Raw genomic sequence first — 25,653 nt, 5'->3', positions numbered from 1 at the left:
AAAAGTTTTTTTACTTCTTTTTTTCTTCTACTTTTGTTAATGAGTCTTCAATCCATTGAAAATGATATTTGAAATAATTGGACCTTGACATATTCATGTCAATTTTTTTTTTAGTGCCATTGGATGTCATCTTTCTCACTTTCAAACTTTTGAATAGTTTGTTGTAGAGTTGAGAGTTACTCTAGTATATATTTGAGATGTCATTGAAATAATATCCAACTTCTTAGGACAACTGGATCCCCAATGGAACATGCAATTTTGAATAGCTTTATTTAATAACAGTTGTCAAAAGTTGTTTTACTGAATTAATTTAGATTGGAGTTCTTTCATTTCATCTGGAAGAGGTAGTTGAAGGGAGGGTGCCAATAGAGGACAATCAGGACATATAATGCCGTGAACACTTGATTTCTTGGGTTATGGGATAAAATAACCCCCAAAATGAGGTAGGTCTGCATAAATATTTGCGATGTACCTTTTAAAAGTGTGATTATGATTTTTTTGGCTCAAGTCAAGATTCAAACAGTATCTGGCTGGTGGTTACCAAAGGGTTCATAGCACATGACCAAGAGGAGTTTGCATGGAAAACTAAAAGATCACTCTTTTAACCCTCTGAATAACATTGAGAATATGCTGCATGAGCTACATTTGTCTTCTAATATCTACACACTAATAATAATGAACCTTTAAAATATTTTCAATGAAACCAATGGTTCTATACAAGCAATCAAGCAATCACCCCCCCCCCCCCCCCCCCCCCCCTCTTTTTTTTTCTTGCAGAGAGGAAAGCATTGAAAAATTACAATTAGGGTATTGGATTATTTAATTTATGGGAAATAATTGCATTTTTTTTTATTTGTTACCTTCCCAAGAGCTTTTGAAGAAAATATGATTATTGATCATAACCAATCAGATTCCAAACAACCAGATTTAAACTGAAATATGCATTTGAGATTAAAGCATGACAACCTCTCAACCAAAATAAACTACTTATATAAAAATAATTATTAAATATTCTTATACAGGAGTAGGGGAAAGTAGAAAATCTGGTTGTTTTCTCCGTAGCAGTATCCCACAAAAGGGACAGAATGGTTTTGAGGATACTGCTTGAGTGGAGGATTTAGTGGAAGAGTCTGAATCTATATGAAATGAAGACATTCTAAAAAGTGGTTCTGGTGCCAATCTAAACCCTGACCTATGGCAACAGACACAATACCATAGGGGAGTAGTGGGGCAAACCTGCATACTAACAACACATCTCAATAACCTGTGATTCTTAACATCACCAGTAGAATTTTCACCTTGGCAGAAACCAAATTCAGGGGATTCAAATGGAACAGATGCTGAACAAAAACTACATGTCTCCACTGCTGAACATCTACTGCTCAGAAATCTGCACAAACACAATACTGTAAGCACATTTGAAGTTCTGAACCAAATCCACAAAATAGTATGACTATTTTACAAGCTTGGTAACAAGTTTATGGTTGTAAGTGGGGAAAATTATGTAAACACTACACAGTTTTGTACTGCTGTAGGAAATTATTTCTGAACAAGAACTTACTAGTTAACATTAAGGATAAGATGTGCACAAAAAACAAAAGGAAAAGTTAAAAAAAATAATATATGAATAATTAACCTCTCAAATTAATAACTATGTTAATAAATGGTTAGTTGGTTACTCATTAATTTAACATCAAAACCCAGCAGTGTTACCACTTCAGATTTGAATTTTTTATCAAGAATTCTTTTTGCAATTTTTGTCCCAAATTTATCATGGGCCCCTTCCCCAAAATTTTGCTTCAATAATTACTACAAAATTCTTATTTTGTTATGAGCACAAAGAGCAAATAATTTTTAATTCAGGCAAACAAATGTCACTGAAACCAAAAGAAAGGAATGGGAATGAGCTGCAATGGACTACTCTTATTGGTGAGTAATATGAATCTGGAAAGGATACCATTTGGTTTCGGTATCGTGTTAATATTCCACCAAGCTATTCTACAATTTTGAGAATTACTTTCTTTCAAGTTTTATGGTGGGTGGATTCCATAGTACAACTAGATTGTGTATCTCCACCTTTTGGATGAAAATACTAATCTATGTTACTCAGTTTGACATCTCGTCATCCTCAATTCCAGGACAAAAAAAGTTTGTGTGCATAAACAAAGCTATAAAAAATAAATTATGCAGTATAACATAGGAAAAAGAAACAGTACTAATGTATGTTAGTCAGATTTACATCTGGTTATCCTCAATTCTAGGACAAAAAAAGTTCATGTGCATAAGCAAAGCTATGAAAAATAAATAATTATACTGTAAGACATATAGGAAAAAGAAACAATATCTAAAATATCTAAAATCTAAAAAGTACCTTTTCTCATGCTTAGCTTCTGATGCAATGACTTTTAACTGGTCATGTATATGTTCCTGATCTAAAGCAATCCATTGTTCCATCTGTGCTAGTCCAACAGGATACCAACAACCAGATTTGAAATTTGTTTCTGGATTGGACATGCTAGTTTGGAAAGCAGAAAAACTAAAGCCCACAAGCCTTTCACGGAGCTCTCTTTCACTGTTTAGAAGAAGTTTTGTCCACTTAGTAATTTGTTTTTCCATGGCAGGACTTACCTCTTCCAGCTTTTGAAACTTTTTGTATATTCCAGTTATTTGATCAGCATCCAGCTCTGCCAACATTACACGTCTACAGATTATATTGAGCAAGTGTAGTAGTCGAGAAGGAATGTCTGACAAGCTTGAAGAGAAGAATGATAAAACTTTTTCAGGAGAAAGGTCCATATCTAATTGTAGAAAAGATGATGAGATCCACTCAATAAGTAAATGTTCTGCATATTTTAAATTGTTATCCTTGAATGCTGATAATGCTGCAATTATATCCCAGAGAACCAGAGGCTTATCATGACATTGATATTGGTTTAAAGACCATATGATATTGGTTCCCCAATAAGTTAATTCTTTCTCCACATAACTGGAATTTCCTTCAATGTAACATGAAAAGGGAGATTTCAGCTGAACATCCACTTGTAGTCCACCAATCCAAAAGTATTCAATAGCTGCCCTCAGAATCCTGTCCAAAGTTCAAGAAGAATGTCAAATTTTCACATTTGTAATATTTCTTTCAAGAAACCTATATTTAGTAAAAGACAATGGGTACAAAAGATAATTACAGAAGCTTAATAGTATAAACATTAAGTTACAAATGTTCCTTGTTTCAACTTCCAAGGTCAAATGGCAGCACAACCATTGTAAAAAATATTCAAGATTTCTATCCATTGGCATCCTTTTCCTACTTTGGACTGGATGACTTGAGTTGCAATTTTGTATAATTATACTTTCAATTGGTGCCAAATTATAATTAACTAGGAAAAACATGCATTTATCCCTGAGCCCCCCTCTCACTCTGTCTCACCACATACTCAACCAGAAAAGAAGGCAAGAAAATGATAACTTGAAAATCATGTTTATACCTTCCTTCATACATTCGATTCAGTTTCTCAACATCAAGACAATGAACCTGCAATAACAAGCAATAATAATCAGAAATTAGATAATATATGGTCAAAGCAAAAGCAAGGACAAGAATTTCATGTGAGTATACGTAGCTAACAGCCAGCAAAGCACTGATTAAACCGAGCAAAATAAATAATAAATAAAGATATTAAAACTGAAAATGAAATTGCTAATGGCAACATATTTGTTTCTCCTGCACCACTTCTTGTTATTTAGTCAATTATCAATCAACCCATTCAACATAATGCTTCTTTGAAAAAAGTTAAGCATATTTAGCAGGTTGGAACTTAAGATTAACATAAATTGTAGGCTCTCTCTTAAGTAGGGTTAAGGAATCAATGGTGAACTACAAAGTCACCTATTAGCTACACAGAATAAAGGAATAAATAATAAGTTACTACTGACAAACTTTGTGAATTTATCCCTTTCTTTAGTTTACTAGACATATGTGGCATTCTAATACATAATATCTGGGTATTTAAGAACCACATCATTTTGATGCATTAAAGTATATGAATATTTCAAGGATTGATATACAAATGCAAAAGCTAAAATGGAAAGAAAATATCATACAGTAGCAATGACAAGATTTCCAGGGGACACTGCAACACCAAAACATGAATCAAATGCCTCTCTTGAAATCTGCAAGGAAAAAAACATGATATAGTAGGAAAAAAACAAAGATCATACTGAAAAGGAGATAGAAACTAAAAAGGATAGTAATAACATACGCAGATTGAACTGTCACGAGGCATATCAGAAACGAGAGTTACTTCATCAAGACGATTCTCATGCAAAATCCAGCTCCGCACTAAATTATCCTATCAACATTTAAACAACAATTCATCCATCATAAATACATCTAATCAATGCACATCAAAAGCACCAATAAAAATTAAAAGATATCTTGGCAACCATACAAAAAAAAATGAAAGAGGGACATGCAACATCTTGCTGAATGTATTATTGTATTTTAGACTGTAAAAAGTTTAATGCATAATCTAATTATCTATTCTTGCTTTAAAACTCTCCAGTTAAGTTAAACATAAAACTAGCCATTCTTGATGCCAAATTTTTGCTTCATTATGAAAACTAACCAGTTGAAACCATTTTTTTTTCTGCAAAAATAATATTCTATTAATTGAGTACCAGTGGTACTAGAATTACAAACTACATTTCAGATTAGTCCCAAGACATTAGGTATTCTTGGAACCGAAATCTGGTATAATTTATCATTTTACATAATTTGCTCTAATAGTCTATCCTCCTCTATTGAGAAATCCTGCTCTGATCTAGAAAAGTTGAGAGTTTAAAATTCTAGAAAAGTAAGCATGTATACCGTATGGCATTATATATTAGGTCATTCCCATCATGATGCCTTATGGAGAACTCTCAAAACTTGTAACATGACAATACCTAATAAAACTTCGAATGATTGTTGTTCTTCATATTGTTTTGGTAAGGCACACCGCCCTCTACTGCTTCAACTACTGTTTATAGTGCTCCTCTTGAACTAGTCTTCACTGATTTTATGGGGAGCACCATTGAGTCATCTAGTGGCTACTATTATTTTTTCACATGCAAATTTATCTTTTGAAAACACAAATCTGACACACTCCAACTAATTTCTTAGTTTAAATCTACAGTTGAATTGTAGTTTAACACTAAACTCGGGCCATTCAAACAGATTGGGGTGGGGAGTTTTGTCCCATTCCGTTCAATTTTGGAAATTGTACAGACTCAATTGTCCCTACACTCATCTTCAAAATGAGTCAGTAAAAAGGAAACACATAATTATAGTAGAAACAGGTATCCTACTCCTGGCTCATGCTAAGCTTCCCTTGCAGTTTCAGTACCATGCCTTTCTCAATTCTCACTGAAATTTTATTAACAGACTGCCCTCTTCTGCCCTTCAATCACAATCCCCATATTTCAAACTTTATAATCAATATCCTAATTACACATTTTTAAAGGTGTTTTGGCTGCACTTGATTTCCATTTCTCAGACTTGGACCTTATAATCCAAATAAAATGGATGTGTCTTCCTAGGTTACTCCATCTCTCACAAGGGACAAGTGTGTGGATTCTCGAAACTATTTCCTTGGGATTGAGGTTCAGCATCTCCACGATGGCTCCCTCCTTCTATTCCAATCCAAGTATATCCAAGACTTACTGGTGGAAGCCAAGATGACAGGCAAAAGGCATCTTTACCCCTACGGTGGGCAACAACAAACTGTCCTGTTTTGGGTCCAGTTATGTTGGAAGACCCAACTTTATACAGGTCCCTAGTGGGGACACTACAGTATGCCACTATCACTAGACTAGAAATTAGCTTTGCAGTGAACAAAGCAGGTCAGTTTTTGTCCCAGATATTGGACAAACACTCAAAAACAGTGAAGAGAATACTGAGACAACGGAACGGTTAACACTAATTCAAATTATTCCTGCTCAACAGCCACCTCTTATTGCATTTTGTGATGCTAACTAGGCCTCATATATAGATGAATGATAAGATGTCGTATATATCTTGACCCCAATTTAATTTTGTGGTGGCCCAGGAAACAGAACTTAGTGGCCCAGTCCAGCACTGAGGCTGAGTACTGAAGCTGAAATCCTATGGATTCAATCTCTTCTGAGTTTTTTCAGACTCCAAAGATCTACTGTGACAACCTTAGTACAGTCTCTTGCACAATCTTGTTCCTCACTCCAGGACAAAGCATAAAAAATTGGGCACTTTTTATGTGCAGAAAGGTACTAAATAAAAGCATGTTAGTGTACCATGATCCATCTCCAGACTAATATGCAAATATTCTTACTACTAAAGCTCTAACTCCTTTGCCGTTTGTTGTCCCTTCAGGAGAAACAAATAGTGTTTGACAAGCTTGCACTTGTTCACCCAACCTGAGTTTGAGGGGGCAATTATGGAGTATATCTTACATGATGTTGAAGAGCTTTGTGTAGCTCATGTTATGCATAATGACACTCGTAAAGCTGTTTTAGTTAACCACAGTTAGTTGTAACAGACTTCAGACACTTACATCTAACTTCTAAGGTTCTGGAATTTGTTGTACAGACTTCAGACACTTACAAATCTGACAAATGTCTCTGTAGCTATATGTGGAACTTATGTAGTCAGATACCTTAGGAATCAGTTCAGAAATACAAAATCAAAAATTAAGTAACTTTCCAAATTCTCTCAAAACTTTTTCTGTATTTCTACCACCCCCTTTCCTTTTATCTTTCTAATTTCTAATCAGCAAGGACCTAGCTGGAATCCATAATCAAGACAATTAACAAATCAAGTTTAACCATGGAAATGAAAATCAAGAATGTAACTGGTAGAAAATAAAAAAGAAGATACAAATGGTGAGGAAACTTGGTAAGGACTATGCAACATATTTATGTCCGCATAACTGATTTTCTTTTTTGCCATGTAGTTAAATCCAATCATACTTTGATAGGAAAATGGTCAAATCACCTAAGGAAAAGATTATAACCTGGCTACAGCTGTACAAAAATCTTCCACCGAATGCCCAGGTCAAACCTGTAACCTTGAGAAATAAAAAAAATGCAGAAATCAGCATAGGAATATGGCCTTTTTTTCCAACTATTGCCCAAAAAAGTAAAAATAAAGAGGGAAAAAAAACTTACAACTAAATCATGTGCATTATATGAGCCAAGCTTATCAAATTCCCTAGAAGATATGTCACATAGCCATATTTCAAATGAACCAGAAACTTTGCCCGTGGCTAAAAGCATCTTGGAAGGGTATTGAACATGCGTGGTTACTGAAAGTACAGAAACTGGGACAGCATTGACAGTTATAACCTATTTTGGAATGAAAGTTGCATAAAGGAATTATTCACAATAAAGAGTGAGAAACGAAAAGTGATGCAGAAAATACACATAGCAAGTACCTCCTTCAATAATGAGAAGGAAGTTTGATCCACTTTTGATGATTTCAGCAATTTGTCATTGTCAGCCAACCAAATCTTCACACTGCAAAGAACATACATGATACATTCAGCTAAACTAAGATATTAGGCACAAAATGTAATACACTACAAAAAGTCAATCCAATTAGGAGTATGAGGGAAATGCACTGTAATTTGCCAATGTGAGATTCTTGAATGAATGATATCAAGGTCAAAAGTTTGAAAGTGAACTTTTCTAGGGATTAGTCTACAGCATCTGATCTTCTAAGCATACATAGGGTAAACCATGAGTGATTTAGTTGATTAATCACATCAATCTTGTTATGAGAGAGAGCATGAGAGAGAGTGAGAGAGAGAGAGAGAGAGAGAGACTGAGAGAGAGCAAGAGAGTGGGAGAGACCAAGAGAGCTCGAGAGAAGGTGAGAATGGGTGGGTAAGAGTTAAGCATAGGACCCAAACCAAAGAGCGTAACAGTGAGAAGGTGAGAGAGGATCCTCATCGTAGACATGCCGGGAACAGGCAAGGGCAAGGACAGAGCTATGGTAGAGCTAATTGGAGGAGCAGAAAAAACATAACATCGTTCTACTTTACCCGATTCCCTGACGACACGACGGAGGAAGAACTATGGTACCACTTCAAAGTGTTTGGTGCCGTAAGGGAAATCTTTATTGCTAAGAACAGAAACAAGCATGGTAGGAGGTTCGGTTTTGTTAGATTTGAAGGTGTCGAGAACGCACAGAAGTTGGAGTGGACACTAGATAACATCGTGTTTGGCGGTCTCAAGATGCACGTAAATATTCCAAAATTTGGAAGAAACAAAGTTGTGAAGCCAATCTCGGTCACGAACAAGGTGAGGCAGGACGTGCACAAAGAAGAAGCAATACCTCGCTATGTACAGCCTATATCGACCACACACCATGGGTCGTATGCGGAGGTAGTAGCGAGAAATAACACTGGTCCAGGATTAAGGAGAATCGCAGGTAATGCCAGCGGCCATAATGGTACATCGTGGTCTTCAGTGTACCTAGATATCCCAGAACCGTTGATGAAGAGGGCCAAAGAGGCGTGGGTGGGAAGATTGAAAAATCTGGCTATGTTTGACAGGATAGAAGATGACCTATACTGGGATATCAGTGCCGACATATCGCCAAAATACATGGGTGCCGACATGGTCTTGTTGCAGGGCCTCTCCGACGAAGGTGCAGAGCTGATGATGCAGGAGGAAACAGAGGGAGGATCTACTCCTTTCCATTCTTTGGAGAAATGGAGCCCTAAGCTGCGCCTAGGATACAGGCTGACATGGGTTTACTGCTGGGGATTACCACTCACGGCTTGGGACCCGCACCAGATCAGAAAGATAGTGGCCGCAATAGGAGACATGGTGGACGTCGACGACGCCGTCGAGTTGGTTAGAAGGATGGATAGGGTTCGGGTTCTCGTCAAAACACCGCGGCAGCCATACATACAACATGCAGTCAACGTGCATATACATGGGGAGGTGTATACTGTGCATGTTGTGGAAGAAAATGGTAACAGCTTTGACAATTGCTATGGCCGGAAGGGAAGTGTCTACGGCTCATCTGAAGAAGTAGAATCTGACGACAGTGAAGTCGGAACGCTAAACGGGATCAGCAACATTGAGTGGATGGCCGGCAAGGAGGTGGAGGTCACGGCGGTAGAGCCAAACGCCGAGGGGCAGAACCCATATAGCTTTACCTCGACGGCGAGCCCTGACTTTCGCATGCAAGGGCAGGGTCTCCATGAAGACATGATGGACGGAGCTCCCACTGCGGTCACGACGACGGTCGGCGATCAAGCTTCCCTTCCTGGAACCCAGAATCCCGTCGGAGCTTCTTTATCCAGCAGACAAAAAAAGAACGTTCCCCCAAAGGATAAAGCTATTATCCGCTGTGCAAACTCTCCAACGGTCAACGGGCAGCCATCAAACAGCGGTACTTGCCCATTGGATTCTGTCGTTACCTACCTTGCATGTGAGCGACAAGGAGACTTTCATGAAAAGGGCACTGCAGGCACAACTGGGATTCCAACCTCTGACGCAAAGGATGTTTTGGAGTCTGGAAGAGGAAAGCTTGAAGAGGAAAGGCAGCATGAGACTTTGGAGACTCATATTTCAAATTCAAATGGGTCATGTGATCAGGAAGGGGATTTTGCTGATGGGCTGGATCACGCTATCCACACCCCCCATGTTACTCACCCAAAACAGAACCTAAGCCCACCAGCAACCAAATGGCAAGTCTATTCACGTAAAAGGAGTTCCAAAAGGAAATCTATTTCGGGCCTTACACATGGATTGAATTTAATTGATGAAATGGATCCAGAGCCAAATAATCAAACCTCATCTCAGCCAGTGGAGGGTGTTGAAGACAACCATGGGCCCGAACAACTTGTAAGCACCAAGAACAACGACATTAGACCAACACAAATTCAACATGCAGAGACAGATTTTCTTCCCTCTAACATGCAGGAGGCAGCAAATATGTGGGAGTTGGTAAAGTCATTGGGGGTTACCAGTGGGTCTTCGCAAGGGGATCCTGCAACAAAAATAATGGACATGGAGACAAGAGATCGAGAAGAAGCACACAGATTGGGATGCAGGAGAGTTTCACAATGAATATAATCACATTCAATGTTAGAGGGTTGGGAAGGGGGCTCAAGTGGCCAGCAATTAGAAGACTGGTCAATAAACAAAAAATAGATATGATATGCTTACAAGAGACAAAAAAGGAAGTTATAAATAAATCCATGTGCCAAGCTTTGTGGGGGGATTCCGACGTTAGTTGGGAAGCACAACAAGCAACGAATTCAGCAGGTGGAATTCTATGCCTATGGAGTGAAAACAGCTTCAAGTTAGAAAGGAAGGTCATAGGGCAAGGCTTCATAATGCTGATAGGGAAATGGCACCAGGAGACACAACCAATTCATATCATTACAGTATACTCACCGTGTGATATTCAGCAAAAAGAGTCCTATGGGAAAATATTAAACAGCTGAAAATTCAGAATCAAGGGGGGCTTTGGTGTATCCTGGGTGATTTTAATAATATCAGATTGGTGTCAGAAAGAGTGGGCAATTGCATTAGGGGTTGGGGAGAAAGCCACATAAATGAGTTTAATGAGTGGATTGGAGACTTGGAGGTCCAGGAAGTACCATGGGTGGGTAATCAGTTCACTTGGTTTAGGCCGAATGGTACCGCTAGGAGTAAGTTGGACAGATTCCTGGTGTCCCCCGAATGGCTCACCAAATGGCCTGCAAGTTCCCAGCAAACCTTGAACAGAAATTTTCCTGACCACTGTCCAATTATGCTCACATCTAAATTTGTTGATTGGGGTCCTAAACCTTTTAGGATCCTTGATTGCTGGCTATCGGACTTATCATTCAGGAAGGTGGTAGAAGAATCATGGAATGGTACTCAGCAAAGTGGTTGGGGTGGGTATGTGTTGAAAGAAAAAATTAAAAGACTGAAGCAAAGGCTAAAGGTATGGAATAAGGAACAATTTGGGGACACCTTCAAGAAATTCAAGAAAATTGAGGAAGATTTGAACATGTTGGAGGCAGAAGCAGCAAATAGACCTCTAACCCCCACTGAAATAGAAACCAGAAAGCACCTTCAGGAAGACTTATGGAGTGCAGCTCAATCACATGAGTCTTTACTCAGACAGAAGGCAAGGTCTAAATGGATTAGGGAAGGGGATTGTAACACTAGATATTTTCATTTGGTAATGAATGCCAGACGCAGAAACAATTGCTTAAAAGGAGTGATGGTGAATGGATCTTGGATCGAAGAGCCATCAAGAGTCAAAGAGGAAGTCAGATCATTTTTCATGCGAAGATTTCAAGAACCAGATCAAGTCAGACCACGGTTGGATGATATACCTTTTCAGACCATAGAAAGCCATCAAAATGATATGTTGGAGGAGCGTTTCAAGGAAGAGGAGGTAAGGAGGGCAGTGTGGGAATGCGGGGGCGAAAAAAGTCCAGGCCCAGATGGTCTTAATTTCAAGTTCATCAAAAGGTTCTGGTATCTAATTAGACCTGACATACTCAGATTCCTGGATGAATTTTACACAAATGGAAGTTTCCCAAAGGGTTGCAATGCATCATTTATAGCCCTCATTCCTAAGGTGCCAGAACCACAATCCTTGAATGATTTCAGACCTATCTCACTTATAGGTTGCATCTACAAGATAGTGGCAAAGATTCTGGCCAACCGCCTGAAGAAGGTGTTGCCTCTGATCATCGACGAAAGACAAACTGCTTTCATCGAAAGTAGGCACTTACTACACAGTGCGGTTATAGCAAATGAGGTTGTTGATGAAGCAAAAAAAGGCCAGAAACCATGCATTGTGTTTAAAGTTGATTATGAGAAGGCTTACGACTCAGTGGCATGGGATTTCCTATTGTATATGCAGAGAAGAATGGGTTTTGGCCTCAAATGGATTAAGTGGATCGAGGTTGCTTAAAATCTGCCTCTATCTCAGTTCTGGTGAATGGTAGTCCCTCATATGAGTTCACCCCGCAAAGAGGTTTACGGCATGGGGATCCATTAGCACCCTTGTTATTTAACATTGTGGCTGAGGCTTTAAATGGGTTACTAAAGGCAGCTATGGGAAGAAATCTGTATAGGGGATTCAAAGTGGGCTCAAATAATGTGGACGTCAGCATCCTTCAGTACGCAGATGACACAATATTTTTTGGGGAGGCTACTATGTTGAACGTAAAAGCAATCAAAGCAATATTGAGGGCTTTTGAACTTGTCTCGGGTCTTAAAATTAATTTCGCAAAAAGCAAATTCGGCGCATTTGGAATGACTGAGCAGTGGAAACTTGAAGCAGCAAATTATCTCAACTGTGGCTTGCTGTCCTTTCCTTTTACCTACCTTGGCATTCCTATTGGTGCAAATCCAAGAAGGAGCACTACGTGGGATCCTCTACTTACTAAGTGTGAGAGAAAATTAGCGAGATGGAAGCAAAGATACATCTCTTTTGGGGGGAGAGTGACTCTCATAAAATCTGTCTTAACATCCATTCCTATATATTTCTTTTCATTTTTCAGGGTTCCCAAAGTGGTGGTGAATAAGCTGGTTCGTTTACAGAGACAATTCCTATGGGGAGGCGCTGAGGATCATAACAAGATAGCTTGGGTAAAATGGGACACAGTGTGCCGCCCAAAAGAAAAAGGAGGGCTAGGAATCAAGGATGTGAACACTTTCAACATTGCATTGCTTGCAAAATGGAAGTGGAATTTATTTCAGCAACAAGGCGCCCTATGGGTTAGAGTATTGGAGTCCAAGTATGGAGGGTGGAGGAGCTTGCACGAGGCATCTAGGAATAATAAAGAATCTACTTGGTGGAAAGATTTAAAGCTGGCCCTACATCATCCGGATCATGGGGAGGCTTTGGCAAGGAGCATAGTGTGGAAGGTGGGTCGTGGCGATAGAATTAAATTTTGGGAGGATGATTGGATGGGGGGAGGAGGAGCACTAGCAGCTAAATATCCACGGCTGTACCTCATTTCTAATCAGCAAAATCATAATGTTCAGCAGATGAGGGTGTGCAAGGATTCGGGGTGGGAATGGGAGTTCTCTTGGAGGAGACCGCTGTTTGATAACGAGGTAGGTATGGCAATCTCATTTCTGAATGATGTGGACAGTATGCAGATTTATCCTCAAAGAGAAGACGCGTGGGTGTGGGAGGCAGATTCTAGTGGTCATTATTCTGCAAAAAGCGCTTATGACACGATGAGGGAGTTTCTACATGAAGGGACAGTGGACAAGGCTCATGAAGAATTGTGGAAGATAAAGGCACCAAGTAAAGTATTAGTGTTTGCCTGGAGGCTTCTTAGGGATTGTTTACCCACAAGAGCAAACCTTCACAGACGTCAAGTGAAAGTAAATGACTCGAGGTGCTGTTTCTGTAACAGTTTTGAAGAAGATGCAGGCCACCTGTTTTTTCACTGCTGTAAAATCTCACCTTTATGGTGGGAATCGATGTCTTGGGTAAAAATTGTGGGTCCTTTCCCGCAAATCCCAAAGCATCATTTCCTCCAATTTATTAATGTGCTGCCTAAGGGTGTGATGGTTAATAGGTGGAAGAGCTGGTGGTTAGCTTTGACTTGGACCATATGGCAACAGCGGAATGCAATACTCTTCTCCAATGCTACTTTCAACGCCAACAAAATCATGGACGACGCAGTTTTTCTACTTTGGACATGGCTTCACAATCTAGAAAAGGATTTTGGGACCAGCTTTAATCATTGGTCCAGCAATCTCAGTTTAGGTTTCACTTGTTAGTGGAGGGTCTCTCTTTACTGTAATTACAAAATATGTAATCCTGCTTTCCAAGATTTGGTTAGGTTTCACATGGGTATTTCAGATTTTAACCAATGGATCCAAGATATGGAGATTCAGGAGGTTAAGAGTGCTGGGAGTACCTTCACATGGATCAGACCCAATGGTAGTGTGAAGAGTAGGCTTGATAGGTTCCTGGTTTCTGACCAGTGGCTATCTACCTGGCCTGATAGCTGCCAACATGTCCTTCCGAGGGACCTTTCTGATCACTGCCCAACCATTCTGCAGACCAAGATGGTGGATTGGGGTCCTAAGCCATTTAAGGTTGCTGATTGGTGGATTAATCAGAAAGGTTATCATAAACTAGTGAAGGAGACTTGGTGTAATGCCCAGCAGGGGGGTTGGGGGGGTATTGTGTTAAAAAACAAGCTGAGGCATCTAAAGGAGGTCATTAGGCAGTGGAGTAAAGAATATGGTTTCATTAATGAAAAAGGAATCCAGAAAATTCAGCAAAAGCTCAATGAAGTGGAAGACATTGCTTCCTTTAGAAATCTATCCGAGGAAGATATCAGGAACAGGAGAGAGTTACAACAGCAACTGTGGGAGGCCTCAAATGCTTTTGAATCCCTCTTAAGACAGAAATCCAGAGAAAAATGGTTGAAACAAGGGGATTGCAATTCAGCTTATTTCCATAAAGCCATAAATTTCAGAAGAAACTATAATAGTATGCAAGGAGTTCTCATTGGTGATGTATGGGTTCAGGATCCTTTTGTAGTCAAGAATGAAGCTGTGAAATATTTCCAAAATAGATTTTCTGAAATGCATAAGTTCAGACCTACCCTTGATGGAGATCAATTTCCATCTATCAATCAGAGGCAGAGGGATATTCTGTCTGCTCCTTTCTCAGACCAGGAAATCAAAGAGGCAGTGTGGAGTTGTGGTGGGGAAAAATGCCCTGGACCAGACGGATTTAATTTCAATTTTTTAAAAGAATTTTGGGAGGTGGTAAAAGCTGACTTCAGAAGATTCGTGAATGAGTTTCATGTGCATGGCTGCTTCCCTAAGGGCAGCAATGCTTCTTTCCTGGCTCTAATTCCCAAAATTCATCACCCTCAGTCTTTTGATGATTACAGACCAATCTCCTTGATTGGTTGTATGTACAAGGTCATAGCCAAGTTGCTAGCAAATAGATTGAGGCTTGTTATATCTGCTCTTATTGATGAGAGACAGACAGCTTTTATTAAAGAACGACACATCCTGCATGGGGTTTTAATTCTTAATGAGGTGATAGAGGAAGCTTGCAGATATAGGAAGCCAGTGATGATCTTCAAGGTGGATTTCGAAAAAGCTTACGATTCAGTCTCATGGTCGTTTCTAGACTATATGTTGCAGAGAATGGGTTTCTGCCCAAAGTGGAGACAATGGATTTCTGCTTGTCTCACAACAGCAACCATATCAGTTTTAGTCAATGGCAGTCCCACAAAGGAGTTTGTCCCTTCCAGGGGCTTGAGGCAAGGAGATCCATTAGCCCCTTTGCTTTTTAACATAATAGGAGAAGGTATCACAGGTTTGATGAGGGAGGCAGTGCAGAAAAATCTGTATAGAAGCTACTTGGTTGGAAAGAAAAAGGAGCCCATTAATATTTTACAATATGCTGATGACACGGTTTTTGTAGGAGAAGCTCATTGGGAGAATGTTCTAGTTTTGAAGGCCATGCTGAGAGCCTTTGAGCTGGCTTCGGGGTTAAAGATCAACTATGCCAAAAGTCAGTTTGGGATATTTGGAGGGATGGTTAGCTGGACAAATGAGGCAGCTCAGCTTTTGAACTGCAGGCAATTAGAAACCCCTTTCTCTTATCTAGGTATTCCAATTGGGGCTAAACCATCAAGTGCACTGGTATGGGAGCCTCTGATCAACAAATGTCAATCAAAGCTATCCAAATGGGCCCATAAGAACATATCTATGGCAGGGAAGGTGACTCTTATAAATTCTGTTCTCAACGCATTACCAATTTATCTGCTTTCTTTCTTCAAGATACCTCAAAAGGTGGTTCATAGATTGGTGACTCTTCAAAGGAATTTTCTGTGGGGTGGAGATATGGAGCATAAGAAAATACCGTGGGTCAAATGGGAAGAGGTCTGTCTTCCTAAGGCTGAAGGGGGATTAGGGATTAAAGATATTGCTAAATTCAATGAAGCTCTGCTGGGCAAATGGATTTGGGCTTTGGCTTCTGACCATCAACAGCTATGGGCCAGAATTATTAATTCCAAATACGGTGGATGGAAAGAGTTCCAGCTTGGAAGAGAAAAAAGAGGTTTTTCCAACTGGTGGAAAGATCTGAGAAAGATTTATCACCAGTCTCAGCACAGCATATTTCATCAAAATATGGTTTGAAAGATAGGTTGTGGTGATAGAATTAATTTCTGGACTGACAGATGGGTAGGGGAAAGCACTCTCAAACAGCAATATAATCAACTCTTCAACATAAGCAGTCAGCAGCACAGCCTTATTTCCATGATGGGTAATTTTGATCAGAATAATTGGAGATGGGATCTGAAGTGGAGGAGAAATCTATTTGATCATGAACTTGATGTGGCAGTGAGTTTTATGGAAGACATCACTTCCATATGCATTCAGAGACATGTAAAGGATATTATGGTGTGGAAAGCTGAACCTAATGGAGTGTACTCCACCAAGTCAGCCTACAATCTAATGTTGAAGTCTAATGATTCTGGCTCACAAGCAGGCATTTCCAAGTTAATATGGAATCTGAACATACCCCCAAGGGCAGCAATTTTCATTTGGAGACTTCTTAAAGACAGGCTCCCCACTAAAAGGAATCTTTTAAGGAGAAATGTGGATATTCAAGATGCTGAGTGCCCTCTATGTGGCCAAGGGCAGGAGGAAGTGGGGCATCTCTTTTTTAACTGTGAAAGGACAACAAAGCTGTGGTGGGAATCAATGGGATGGATCAAGGCTGTAGGACCTCTTTCCGCCTCCCCATTACATCATTTTGCTCAATTTTGTGATGGTTTTGGGGCAAACATAAATCAGAGTAGATGGAGGGCTTGGTGGGTTGCCCTAACTAGTACTATATGGCAACACAGGAATCTTTTGATATTTCAAGAAAAACCTTTTGATCCATATAAAGTCATGGATGAGGCCTTGTACCTTCTTTGGTCTTGGCTTAAATCTAAAGAGAAAGGCTTCGACATTAGTTTTAACCACTGGTCTTCCAATATATTGGAATCCTTTGGTTAATCTAAGTCGGCTTGCCTTTTTATTGGGTTAGCTTGGGGTTTTTTTGGAGGGCAGCACCAGAGGTGCTTGTATATCTGTTTTTCAGTACCACTTGTACTACTTTGATCACATTATTAATATATATATATTTTGTGCCTTCCAAAAAAAAAAAGATTTGGTTCCTATCTAGACTACCAAGTCTGATCTGGAACCATGACCTTGGCATCTCTAACTGTAATTTTGTACCTCTGGTACTCATCTAATACAAAGTATATATTTTTGCTGAGCAAAAAAAAAAAAAAATTAGTTGATTAATCAAACATCATATAATCTTTCCATACCCTTACGTAATAAAGGACATGTTTAGCTTCTTCCTTTAAGAAGCATTAAAATCAAAGCATGAATATCTATTTTCGTGAGACAACTAAGAGATTTAGAATGCTTGAACAGTTATAATGGATGAATGGCAAGAATGAAAGACATATTTTCAGTTTCAAGTTAACGAGACAAGTTTCATAGCATGCAATATATGTAGGATATAAATGTTAACATTCATGTGTCCCAAGAACAGGTTATTGAACACTAATATCAAAAGACCAGAAATAGTTGCAATTAACATATTATCATATCAATTTTTGAAAGTACCTTTTCCTGTCTAGTAATATCAATATTGCTAATATCAAAGTGATAATTATATAGATAAGGAGAAACCAGATGAATTTTGATTAGATTGCTGGAAATGGAGCATTTAATGATTATTACTTTCCAAGTAGCTCAGTTATTGTGTTTATCTGAGTACATAATGCTTGATTGTGGTTGGATTTGCACACCATATGTACCTTCACGAGGTCAACTAGCAGAAATTCTTACCAAAGGATTGCAATTCAGACTTTGAAATAATATATGCAAGCTGGGAATGGAAAAAAAACTATTCTCCAGCTTGAGGGGGAGTGTTAGAAATAAGAGCATTTTTTATTATTACTTTTTAAAGTAGCTTAGTAATTGTGTTAAGCTGAGTTCATTGTATCTTAGGAAGTTGTTCTCTTGAAAATAGTAGTTATTCATTATTCCTATTATAAATAGATCACTTGACTGAGTGGTAAATGAGATAAAAAAATTTGGGCATCATTGAGTGCATTCCAATCCTTACTACAATGATGCAGATAAAGCACAAATAAAAAATCGGGCACAAGATCTATATGTGTAAATCAGTAGCTTAACACGATAAAACAATGAAAACAGATTGACCACAGATATAACACATTTGCAGAAGTATACTTAACTCACCTCCCATCAGAGCTTCCAGAAGCTAATAAAATTTGAGGATTCGAAGAATCAAAAGCAAACAACAGCCAACTTATAGTTGTAACCCATGAATTGTGCGCCTGAAGAAGACCAACAAACTTCACAGTAGTTGGGACTTCTCTGTCCTCAATGGTATAACATTCTGGTGGGTGAAATCTCCATAAAGAAATTTTACCAGACTTCCCGCCAACAGCAAGCAGACTAACAGAATCACAAACTGGATACAATTCAGATGCTAAACGCAGCAAGGGAGACCATGAAACAACAAGTGAACACAGCATTGCACTACGAGAAGCATATTGATCAGCACTTAACAGTTTCCCATTTTCTTCATACATAGAATCCGTTTGATCTGATGAATTTTTCTGAAGGAACAATACAATATTAGTCACTTAACAATCAAATAAACACAAATCATAGGGATTTTTAGATGGTTCTTTAATGAATTGTTTCCAGTAGAACTTAACACCTGATTTGCATGAGAAAATGCTGTAAAGATAACTAACTACAGATAAACAAATAAAGCATAGTTTACACCAAGTGCAGTGGTTTTTTTTCTTAAGAAAGAAACAACAAAGCAATTTTGTTACTTTAAAAAAGGGTTTGCTAACAAGCGCCCTAAGGGCACTGATTAAGAAGTAAATACCTCCAATTACATAAAGAACCAAGCATTGAAAAACTCTATTTTTCGATAAAATATTTCTATTTTTGTTTCCTTAACCCATGCCTTTAGCACACTATTTAGCATTTGCCTTAGGTTAGGGGCTAGAGCAAGCATTTTCATGCTCACAATTTGATGGCAATAAAAGTCCGTCATTAAAATCTCCGGATCCAGTAAATGCCATTGCACAAACATTGAAACAGTGATAAACTTAATTGCCTATAAGGGAGAAACAAAATTTATGCACAAATATAATATGCAGATGCTTGTATATATGCACATTAAACTAGGTACATAAATAATATAAGTAATATAAAACTAGTTCATGCACACTTCACATGTGTCCCTTAAAACAGTCTTTTACATGCTATAAGCTTATCTTGGCTTTTCTACGAGCATCTAATGGATGATGTCAGACGTTGATAAATAAGGAATAAAGAGGAAACAGATCACAAGCATGACCTGTCTTGCTAACTAATTCACCCGAAGGATATTTACAAAAAGAAAACCAATCAAAGCCAAGAACATGGATGAATAAGATAACTTACATCAGATACATCCAATGAAGCAAACCTCGTACCTCGAAACTCAGTACATTGAAAATAGTCATACAACCTTTTAGTTATGTCCACCACCTGAACAGAATACGAAGAATGGCATATTTACTTACAACAATGTACGCATATAATATTAAAAATATTCATTTCTTTTTACTGCACAAATCCATACATGGGAAATAGAACGAAGCCCAAATACATAATACAACATAGGAATGATACGACACAAATACAGAATATCATAAATTCTTAAAAATTCAAGATACAAACAATACAGCATAAATACAACATTAATTTTTTTTAAAAATGACATAATTTAAATAAATTCGCAATATTTGTAAAGAAATATTGATAATTTCTCATTAATACACGATTATACCAGTGAATGATGAAAACAATTTACACAAAAACCAGTTATATGCTTACATAGTTTTTCCATGCCCATATCAGAATATATTGCCTCCCCTATTAACATGTCACAACTATTACATACTTTCCCAAGCACATGTCAAAAGTGTCACAATAAGCCGCATAGGTCCTATTCCAATGTTGGCTCTATATAATTGTCATCTATGTACTATAGATTTAATATATAGAGCCATATGTAGTTTTAGTCCTATCCAAAGTATCATAGTTGAATCCAATAGTTTACAGTTTCAAAATCAAGTTTGTTGATGGCATCAATCACAACTCTGCAGTATTAACCACTTCCACCACACATACCTCAATCCATTCAGCACAGTAATCACAAAAAGGTGGACGATAAATCTTCACATGTCCTTCAGAGTTGCAAACAGCTATCAAGCACCTGTAGCAAATTAAATCTTTAAATTCATAAAAAAAAAAAACATTTTTCATGAATGAACAAACTGTGATGCTGCTAGAAGTAAACTATGACACCAGGTAGTCCTTATCTGCAAAATCAGAGATTCAAAACCTAGAATCACCATTTCAAAGATAGTCTTACCTAGCCACAACACAACCCCTACTCCCTCTATCGTTGCCTTCTAGTTCTAGGAGGTACATAGAGTCTTACTACAACAAAATGGTGGAAGAAAAAACACATGAAATGGTGAATCTGGGTTTGAATATCTGATTTTGCAGATTAGGACTGCCTGGTGTAATAATTTACTTCTAGAAGCCAAGCCCTGAATTTAGGAAAACTAAAATTTATACCCTGAATTTGCAGCCATGCCAAGCGGAGACCATGATATTGATCGGACAACAGGCTTATCATCCCGATACAAAGCCATCGGCAGGAGGCATCCAGAGAGTAAATCTGTGCACATCTCAATTCCAACACATAAAAGTCATGTTAACACTATTCAACATTATCACATGAAATTTTTAACTATAAGCACAAGATTCATACTAATAATGTCACATAATCTTAGAATTTGGGTTTGGACCTAACTCAACCCCAAAATTTAACTCATAAAATGAGGGTGGCTCCCCACTTATATGTACTATTTTGGCATATAATTAGTCAACGTGGAATGTCCAACAAACAACCCTCACACGGAAGATTGGGCATCTCAAGCATGAAGTTTGTAGGACTAAGTATCTATAGATGATCAATAATGGGTGTCACAACAGGCCCAATAACAACCACTAGAATATCCTTTCATACCATTTATAATTTAAACTTGGACCTAACTCAACCTCAAAACCTAGTTCATGAGGTGAGGGTTGAAGTTGAACCCACTTATATACATTATTTTGAGTCATATCACTAGTCAATGTGGAATTTTCAACACAAAGCTCAAACTGAGAACTAGACATCTCAAAAACCTCGAGGGTTTTGATACCATCTTAGAATTTGATCTTAGACCTAACTCAACCTCAAAAACTAACTCATGAAGTGAAGGGTACCTCCACTTGTATATTTTAATTCATATCACTAGGTGTGTTAGATTTCAGCTTAAAACCAATTGACACTAAGTGAAGTTGCCCAAGAAATATACAAGTTGCATCCCAAGAACTAAGACACACGGGACTTCCTAAAAACCCCCCTCATCCCAGCCAGACCAAGCTAGCCTAATAGAATAGCCAAGAATCAAGATGGGTTATAGGTTCTAATACCATGTTAAATCTCAGCTTAAAACCTAAGTGAACTTATCCAACAGATATATAAGGTGTATCCCAAGTATCGAGGCAGATGATGTGGGACTTCCTAACAGGTGTCCAACACGTAACAAACACAGCACACACATACACTCCTACTGTAGATGGGACACATAAAATAGCTCATAGAAATCACTAATGCACTTAGTAGCCGTAGTAAAAGACTAATGACTACTATTAACAAGTAATCTTCAAAATTTACAAGGTTGCAGTAATGACAGTACCTTTTCTTTCTACAAACCCTATGGGAAGAGGCTCACTCGGGGAGACTTTAATCACGCCTCGCGGCGCACCAATAGGCAAGTCCGGTCTCTGAAAAAGAAGAAAAACCAAATAAACAAACTTATCTAACAAAAAAAAAAGTGAATAGCATGTATTTTAAATTGGTGTGAAGGCATGGATTTGGTACCAGAATGGTAACGAGGTGACCGGAAGCAACGGCAATGAGGTTGTCGTCAGACCAAGCAATGGCGTTGGGAAAAGACGGTGAGCCCAAAAGCAGCGCAGGGTGTAACGGACAGGGACCGGGACGCGCCATTCTGTGTTTTTTAGACCAGTGAAGATGAATGCCTGAGTGAGGGAACCGGTTCAAAAGAATAAAATACGATTTACTTTTTTTGTCTTTGAACTTTTTATAAAGTTTAATTAATCATTTATTATTTATAATTTTTAAATTTATCTCTTTTAATTCTTATATAATTTATAAGTAAATTTTTTTAATCTAAAATTTTTATTTTTATTTTTAAAAAATTTCTATCGTTAAAATTTTTTAATTAATGAAGTTAAAACAATTTAACGAAAAGGATCTTTTTGAAATTAAAATATAAATTTTATAAATTAAAAAAAAATTATTAACTATTCATATTAAAAGGGATAAATTTAAAAATTACAACTAAATAAATAGTTAAACTTTTTTATAATTACTTGTTCGGGGTATTGCGAGTGTACGGTTTTCACTTTAAAATGCATTTTCAAAATCAAAATGTGTTGGGTTAAAATGGTTGAGTTGGTTTTTTTTCTTTTCAAAACAGATTTCGCCTTATTTCAAAAACAATAAAAATAAGTATCATCTTGATGTTAATAGCGCTAACCTGTTCGGGAAATACGAGGTCGGAGGTCGGAGGTCGGAGACGGAGAGCACTAAGCCAGAGTTGTTGTGTCGGCGGAGATAGAAACTGACATTCGCTTCCCAGCAGAAACGAAGGAAGGAGAAAACAGAAACGCATGGAATCCATAGTTAGGGTTCTTAAAGGACTAAAAAGCAAATAATTATATATTGACAGGGATTAAGTAATTAAATCCATAAAAAGGAAACGTATAAATATTTGATACCATAGGATTATAATTTATCATTTTCTTATTATGTTCTTATATCTTGCTCTCTCATATTTTATCCTATTTTATCATATCCTGACTATCATATAGGCTCTATGATTACACTAAATCCTTATGTTAAAAGAAAAAAGACTAGGCATAACGTTCCTATTTCACGTGACTAATTTTATTTATTTAACGTGAACCCGTGTGATGCATGAGTAAATTATGGAGTAAAGGGATTCTCAGGTTCATCCAGATAATTTTATGTATGCATACAAAATATTAAAAAATTTATTAATTTCTTCCATTGCTAAAAAAATATAAAATTAGCTAAATTTTTCACAATAAGGAACTCAATTTAGTACTGAAGAAGAATAACTAACATATTACTTAGATATGAATTTAGTCATTAATTATAAAAATTGAAGATAATTAAATATACTTATTTTTCAATATAGCTATAAACTTTAATTTTACATTCTTTTTTTTTGCATTCTTAAACTCTAGAAGTTTTGATAAACGAAATAAATTTACATATAAAAATTGGATAAAAAATAATTTTAACTAAAAAAACTCATGTATTATTTTATTAAACCCACTTTTAAGGAATTCGTTAATTTATCGTTCAATTAAAATATTAAAAAGAAAATTAAGTGAACAAATGAAACAATATAAATTTAATAATGCATCTAAATGATTAAGTGTCAGTACATTTGTTAGAACAAACTAAAATGTGGATGAAAGTTTGAAAAAAAAAAAGAAAGAAAAAAAAAAGCGACAAGTCCCACATCGCTCAGGATAAACACTTGAATAGTGTTTCACTCCCTATATATAGAACTCATTTTTTCATTTTTACTTGCCCCAGTTGAGAAGCATTTCCTTAACTTTTCTTTCTCCCTCCCATATTTTAACCGATACATTTCCGGCAAACTTTTCCCTCTTTTTAAGTCATATTTTCGGTTGGCTATAAGAGTGACTTTTCAAGTCATATTTTCGGTTGGCTGTTAGAGTGACTTTTCAAGTCATATTTTCAGGTGGCTTTAGAGTGGCTTTTCAAGTCATACAAGAGGGTGTAATTCTAGAAAAGGTTCCCTCGGTGCAGTGGGAATCTTATACAGTGATCATTGTTGTGTAACAACTTTGATATGAAAGACCTCGGAGAAGCAAGTGTAATCCTTGGTATTAAGATTACTAGGTTAAAAGAGGGAATTTCTCTGGATCAATCTCACTACATTGAGAAGATCTTAAAGAAATATGACTACTTTGACTGTAAACCTGCTAGTACACCATATGATCCAAGTGTAAAACTGTTTAAGAACACTGGTGAAGGTATACGACAAACTGAGTACGCAAGTATCATTGGCAGCCTTAGGTATACCACTGATTGTACTAGACCCGACATAGCCTATGTTGTGGGATTATTATGCAGGTTTACCAGTAGACCTAGTATGGAGCACTGACACGCTATTGAAAGGGTAATGAGGTACCTTAAAAGAATCATAAACCTTGGATTACATTATAAAAGGTTTTCCACTGTACTTGAAGGATACAACGATGCAGATTGGAACACTCTTTCAGATGATTCCAAAGCAACTAGCGGCTATATATTTAGCATAGCTGGTGGGGCTGTTTCTTGGAAGTCAAAGAAACAGACTATCTTAGCTCAGTCCACTATGGAATCTGAGATGATAGCACTAGCAACTGCTAGTGAGGAAGCAAGTTGGATGAGAAGCTTACTTGCAGAGATTCCTTTATGGGAAAGACCGATATCAGTTGTGTTGATCCATTGCGATAGTACCGTGGCTATTGCAAAAATTGAGAACCGTTATTACAATGGAAGAAACGACAGATACGTCGAAAGCACAACACTGTTAGAGAATTACTCTCAACAAGAGCTGTTAGAGTGGATCACGTACGCACTGATGATAATTTAGCAGATCCTTTGACGAAAGGATTAGCTAGGGAGAAAGTCCATTACACTGCTAAAAGAATGGGACTATTGCCTTTACTACGATGATCATTCATGATGGTAACCCGACCTAAATGACTGGAGATCCCAAGAACTAGGTTCAATGGGTAATAACAAGTTATGAAGTGATATGAGATGAACATGTTGTTATAAGTGAAAACAGCATGATTCCTGAAGTAATAAGAGGATGAGTTATGAAAAAAATTCATAATTCTTAATGAGATCTATACTCTACGTTGAGTGGAGTACCTAGGCTACAAGAGTACTCTTGATAGACTCACTTATGTGAATGTTGAAGTAAGGGCCGCTTCATATGAAATTTTGGGCAAAAATTTCTAAAGCGTTCACTATACCAGGATAAACGTGCATGGCCTTTAACGCACGAGCTTTATAGAATACACCTATGAAAAGGTTGTGTGTGGTTTGATGTCGGAGATAGAGTTCAAGACTTCGAGTCACTCTAGTAAAATCTGAATCTTACTCATTATGCAAAGGTTCAAGTTGTATGACACCTTTGTTTATGCACAATTTTATGAAATCCTCAAAAATCTTCTTTTCAAATTTCAAGTGGGGGATTGTTAGAACAAAGTAGAATGTGGATGAAAGTTTGAAAAAAAAGAAAAAAAAAAGGCGTCAAGTCTCACATCACTCAGGATAAACACTTGAATAGTGTTTCACTCCCTATATATAGAGAACTCATTTTTTCATTT

At 37.5% G+C, this 25,653-nt stretch overlaps 1 protein-coding gene and 1 non-coding gene across 2 annotated transcripts; both read right to left on the bottom strand.

Annotated features, from left to right (window-relative positions):
• Positions 1 to 971: 971 nt before the first annotated feature.
• Positions 972 to 22,239, bottom strand: LOC100816957 (uncharacterized). The gene is made up of 14 exons (XM_014763074.3): positions 22,067 to 22,239; positions 21,882 to 21,969; positions 20,710 to 20,812; positions 20,257 to 20,341; positions 19,525 to 19,611; positions 18,298 to 18,680; positions 7,446 to 7,527; positions 7,180 to 7,356; positions 7,026 to 7,079; positions 4,260 to 4,349; positions 4,102 to 4,170; positions 3,486 to 3,532; positions 2,372 to 3,085; positions 972 to 1,390 (listed from the first exon to the last, which is right to left on the bottom strand). The coding sequence occupies exons 1-14, from the start codon at positions 22,193 to 22,195 to the stop codon at positions 1,015 to 1,017; spliced, it is 2,484 nt and encodes an 827-aa protein (XP_014618560.1). The 5' UTR covers positions 22,196 to 22,239; the 3' UTR covers positions 972 to 1,014.
• Positions 20,429 to 20,656, bottom strand: MIR10188 (microRNA MIR10188). The gene has a single exon (NR_161644.1). It is a non-coding gene; the product is annotated as a microRNA MIR10188 (primary transcript).
• Positions 22,240 to 25,653: the final 3,414 nt, after the last annotated feature.

The sequence above is a fragment of the Glycine max genome, chromosome 10 (assembly GCF_000004515.6).
Source record: "Glycine max cultivar Williams 82 chromosome 10, Glycine_max_v4.0, whole genome shotgun sequence".
Classification (NCBI taxonomy): Eukaryota; Viridiplantae; Streptophyta; class Magnoliopsida; order Fabales; family Fabaceae; genus Glycine; species Glycine max.
This window is presented reverse-complemented; position numbering and strand designations above follow the sequence as displayed.

Coding starts and splice junctions, on each gene's coding strand:
- LOC100816957 (XM_014763074.3), bottom strand. CDS start 22,195: ATGGCGCGTCCCGGTCCCTGTCCGTTACACCCTGCGCTGCTTTTGGGC. Junction 18,681..19,524: donor CTTCATTGGATGTATCTGAT/GTAAGTTATCTT, acceptor TTGTTCCTTCAG/AAAAATTCATCAGATCAAAC. Junction 3,086..3,485: donor AATCGAATGTATGAAGGAAG/GTATAAACATGA, acceptor AACTTTGGACAG/GATTCTGAGGGCAGCTATTG.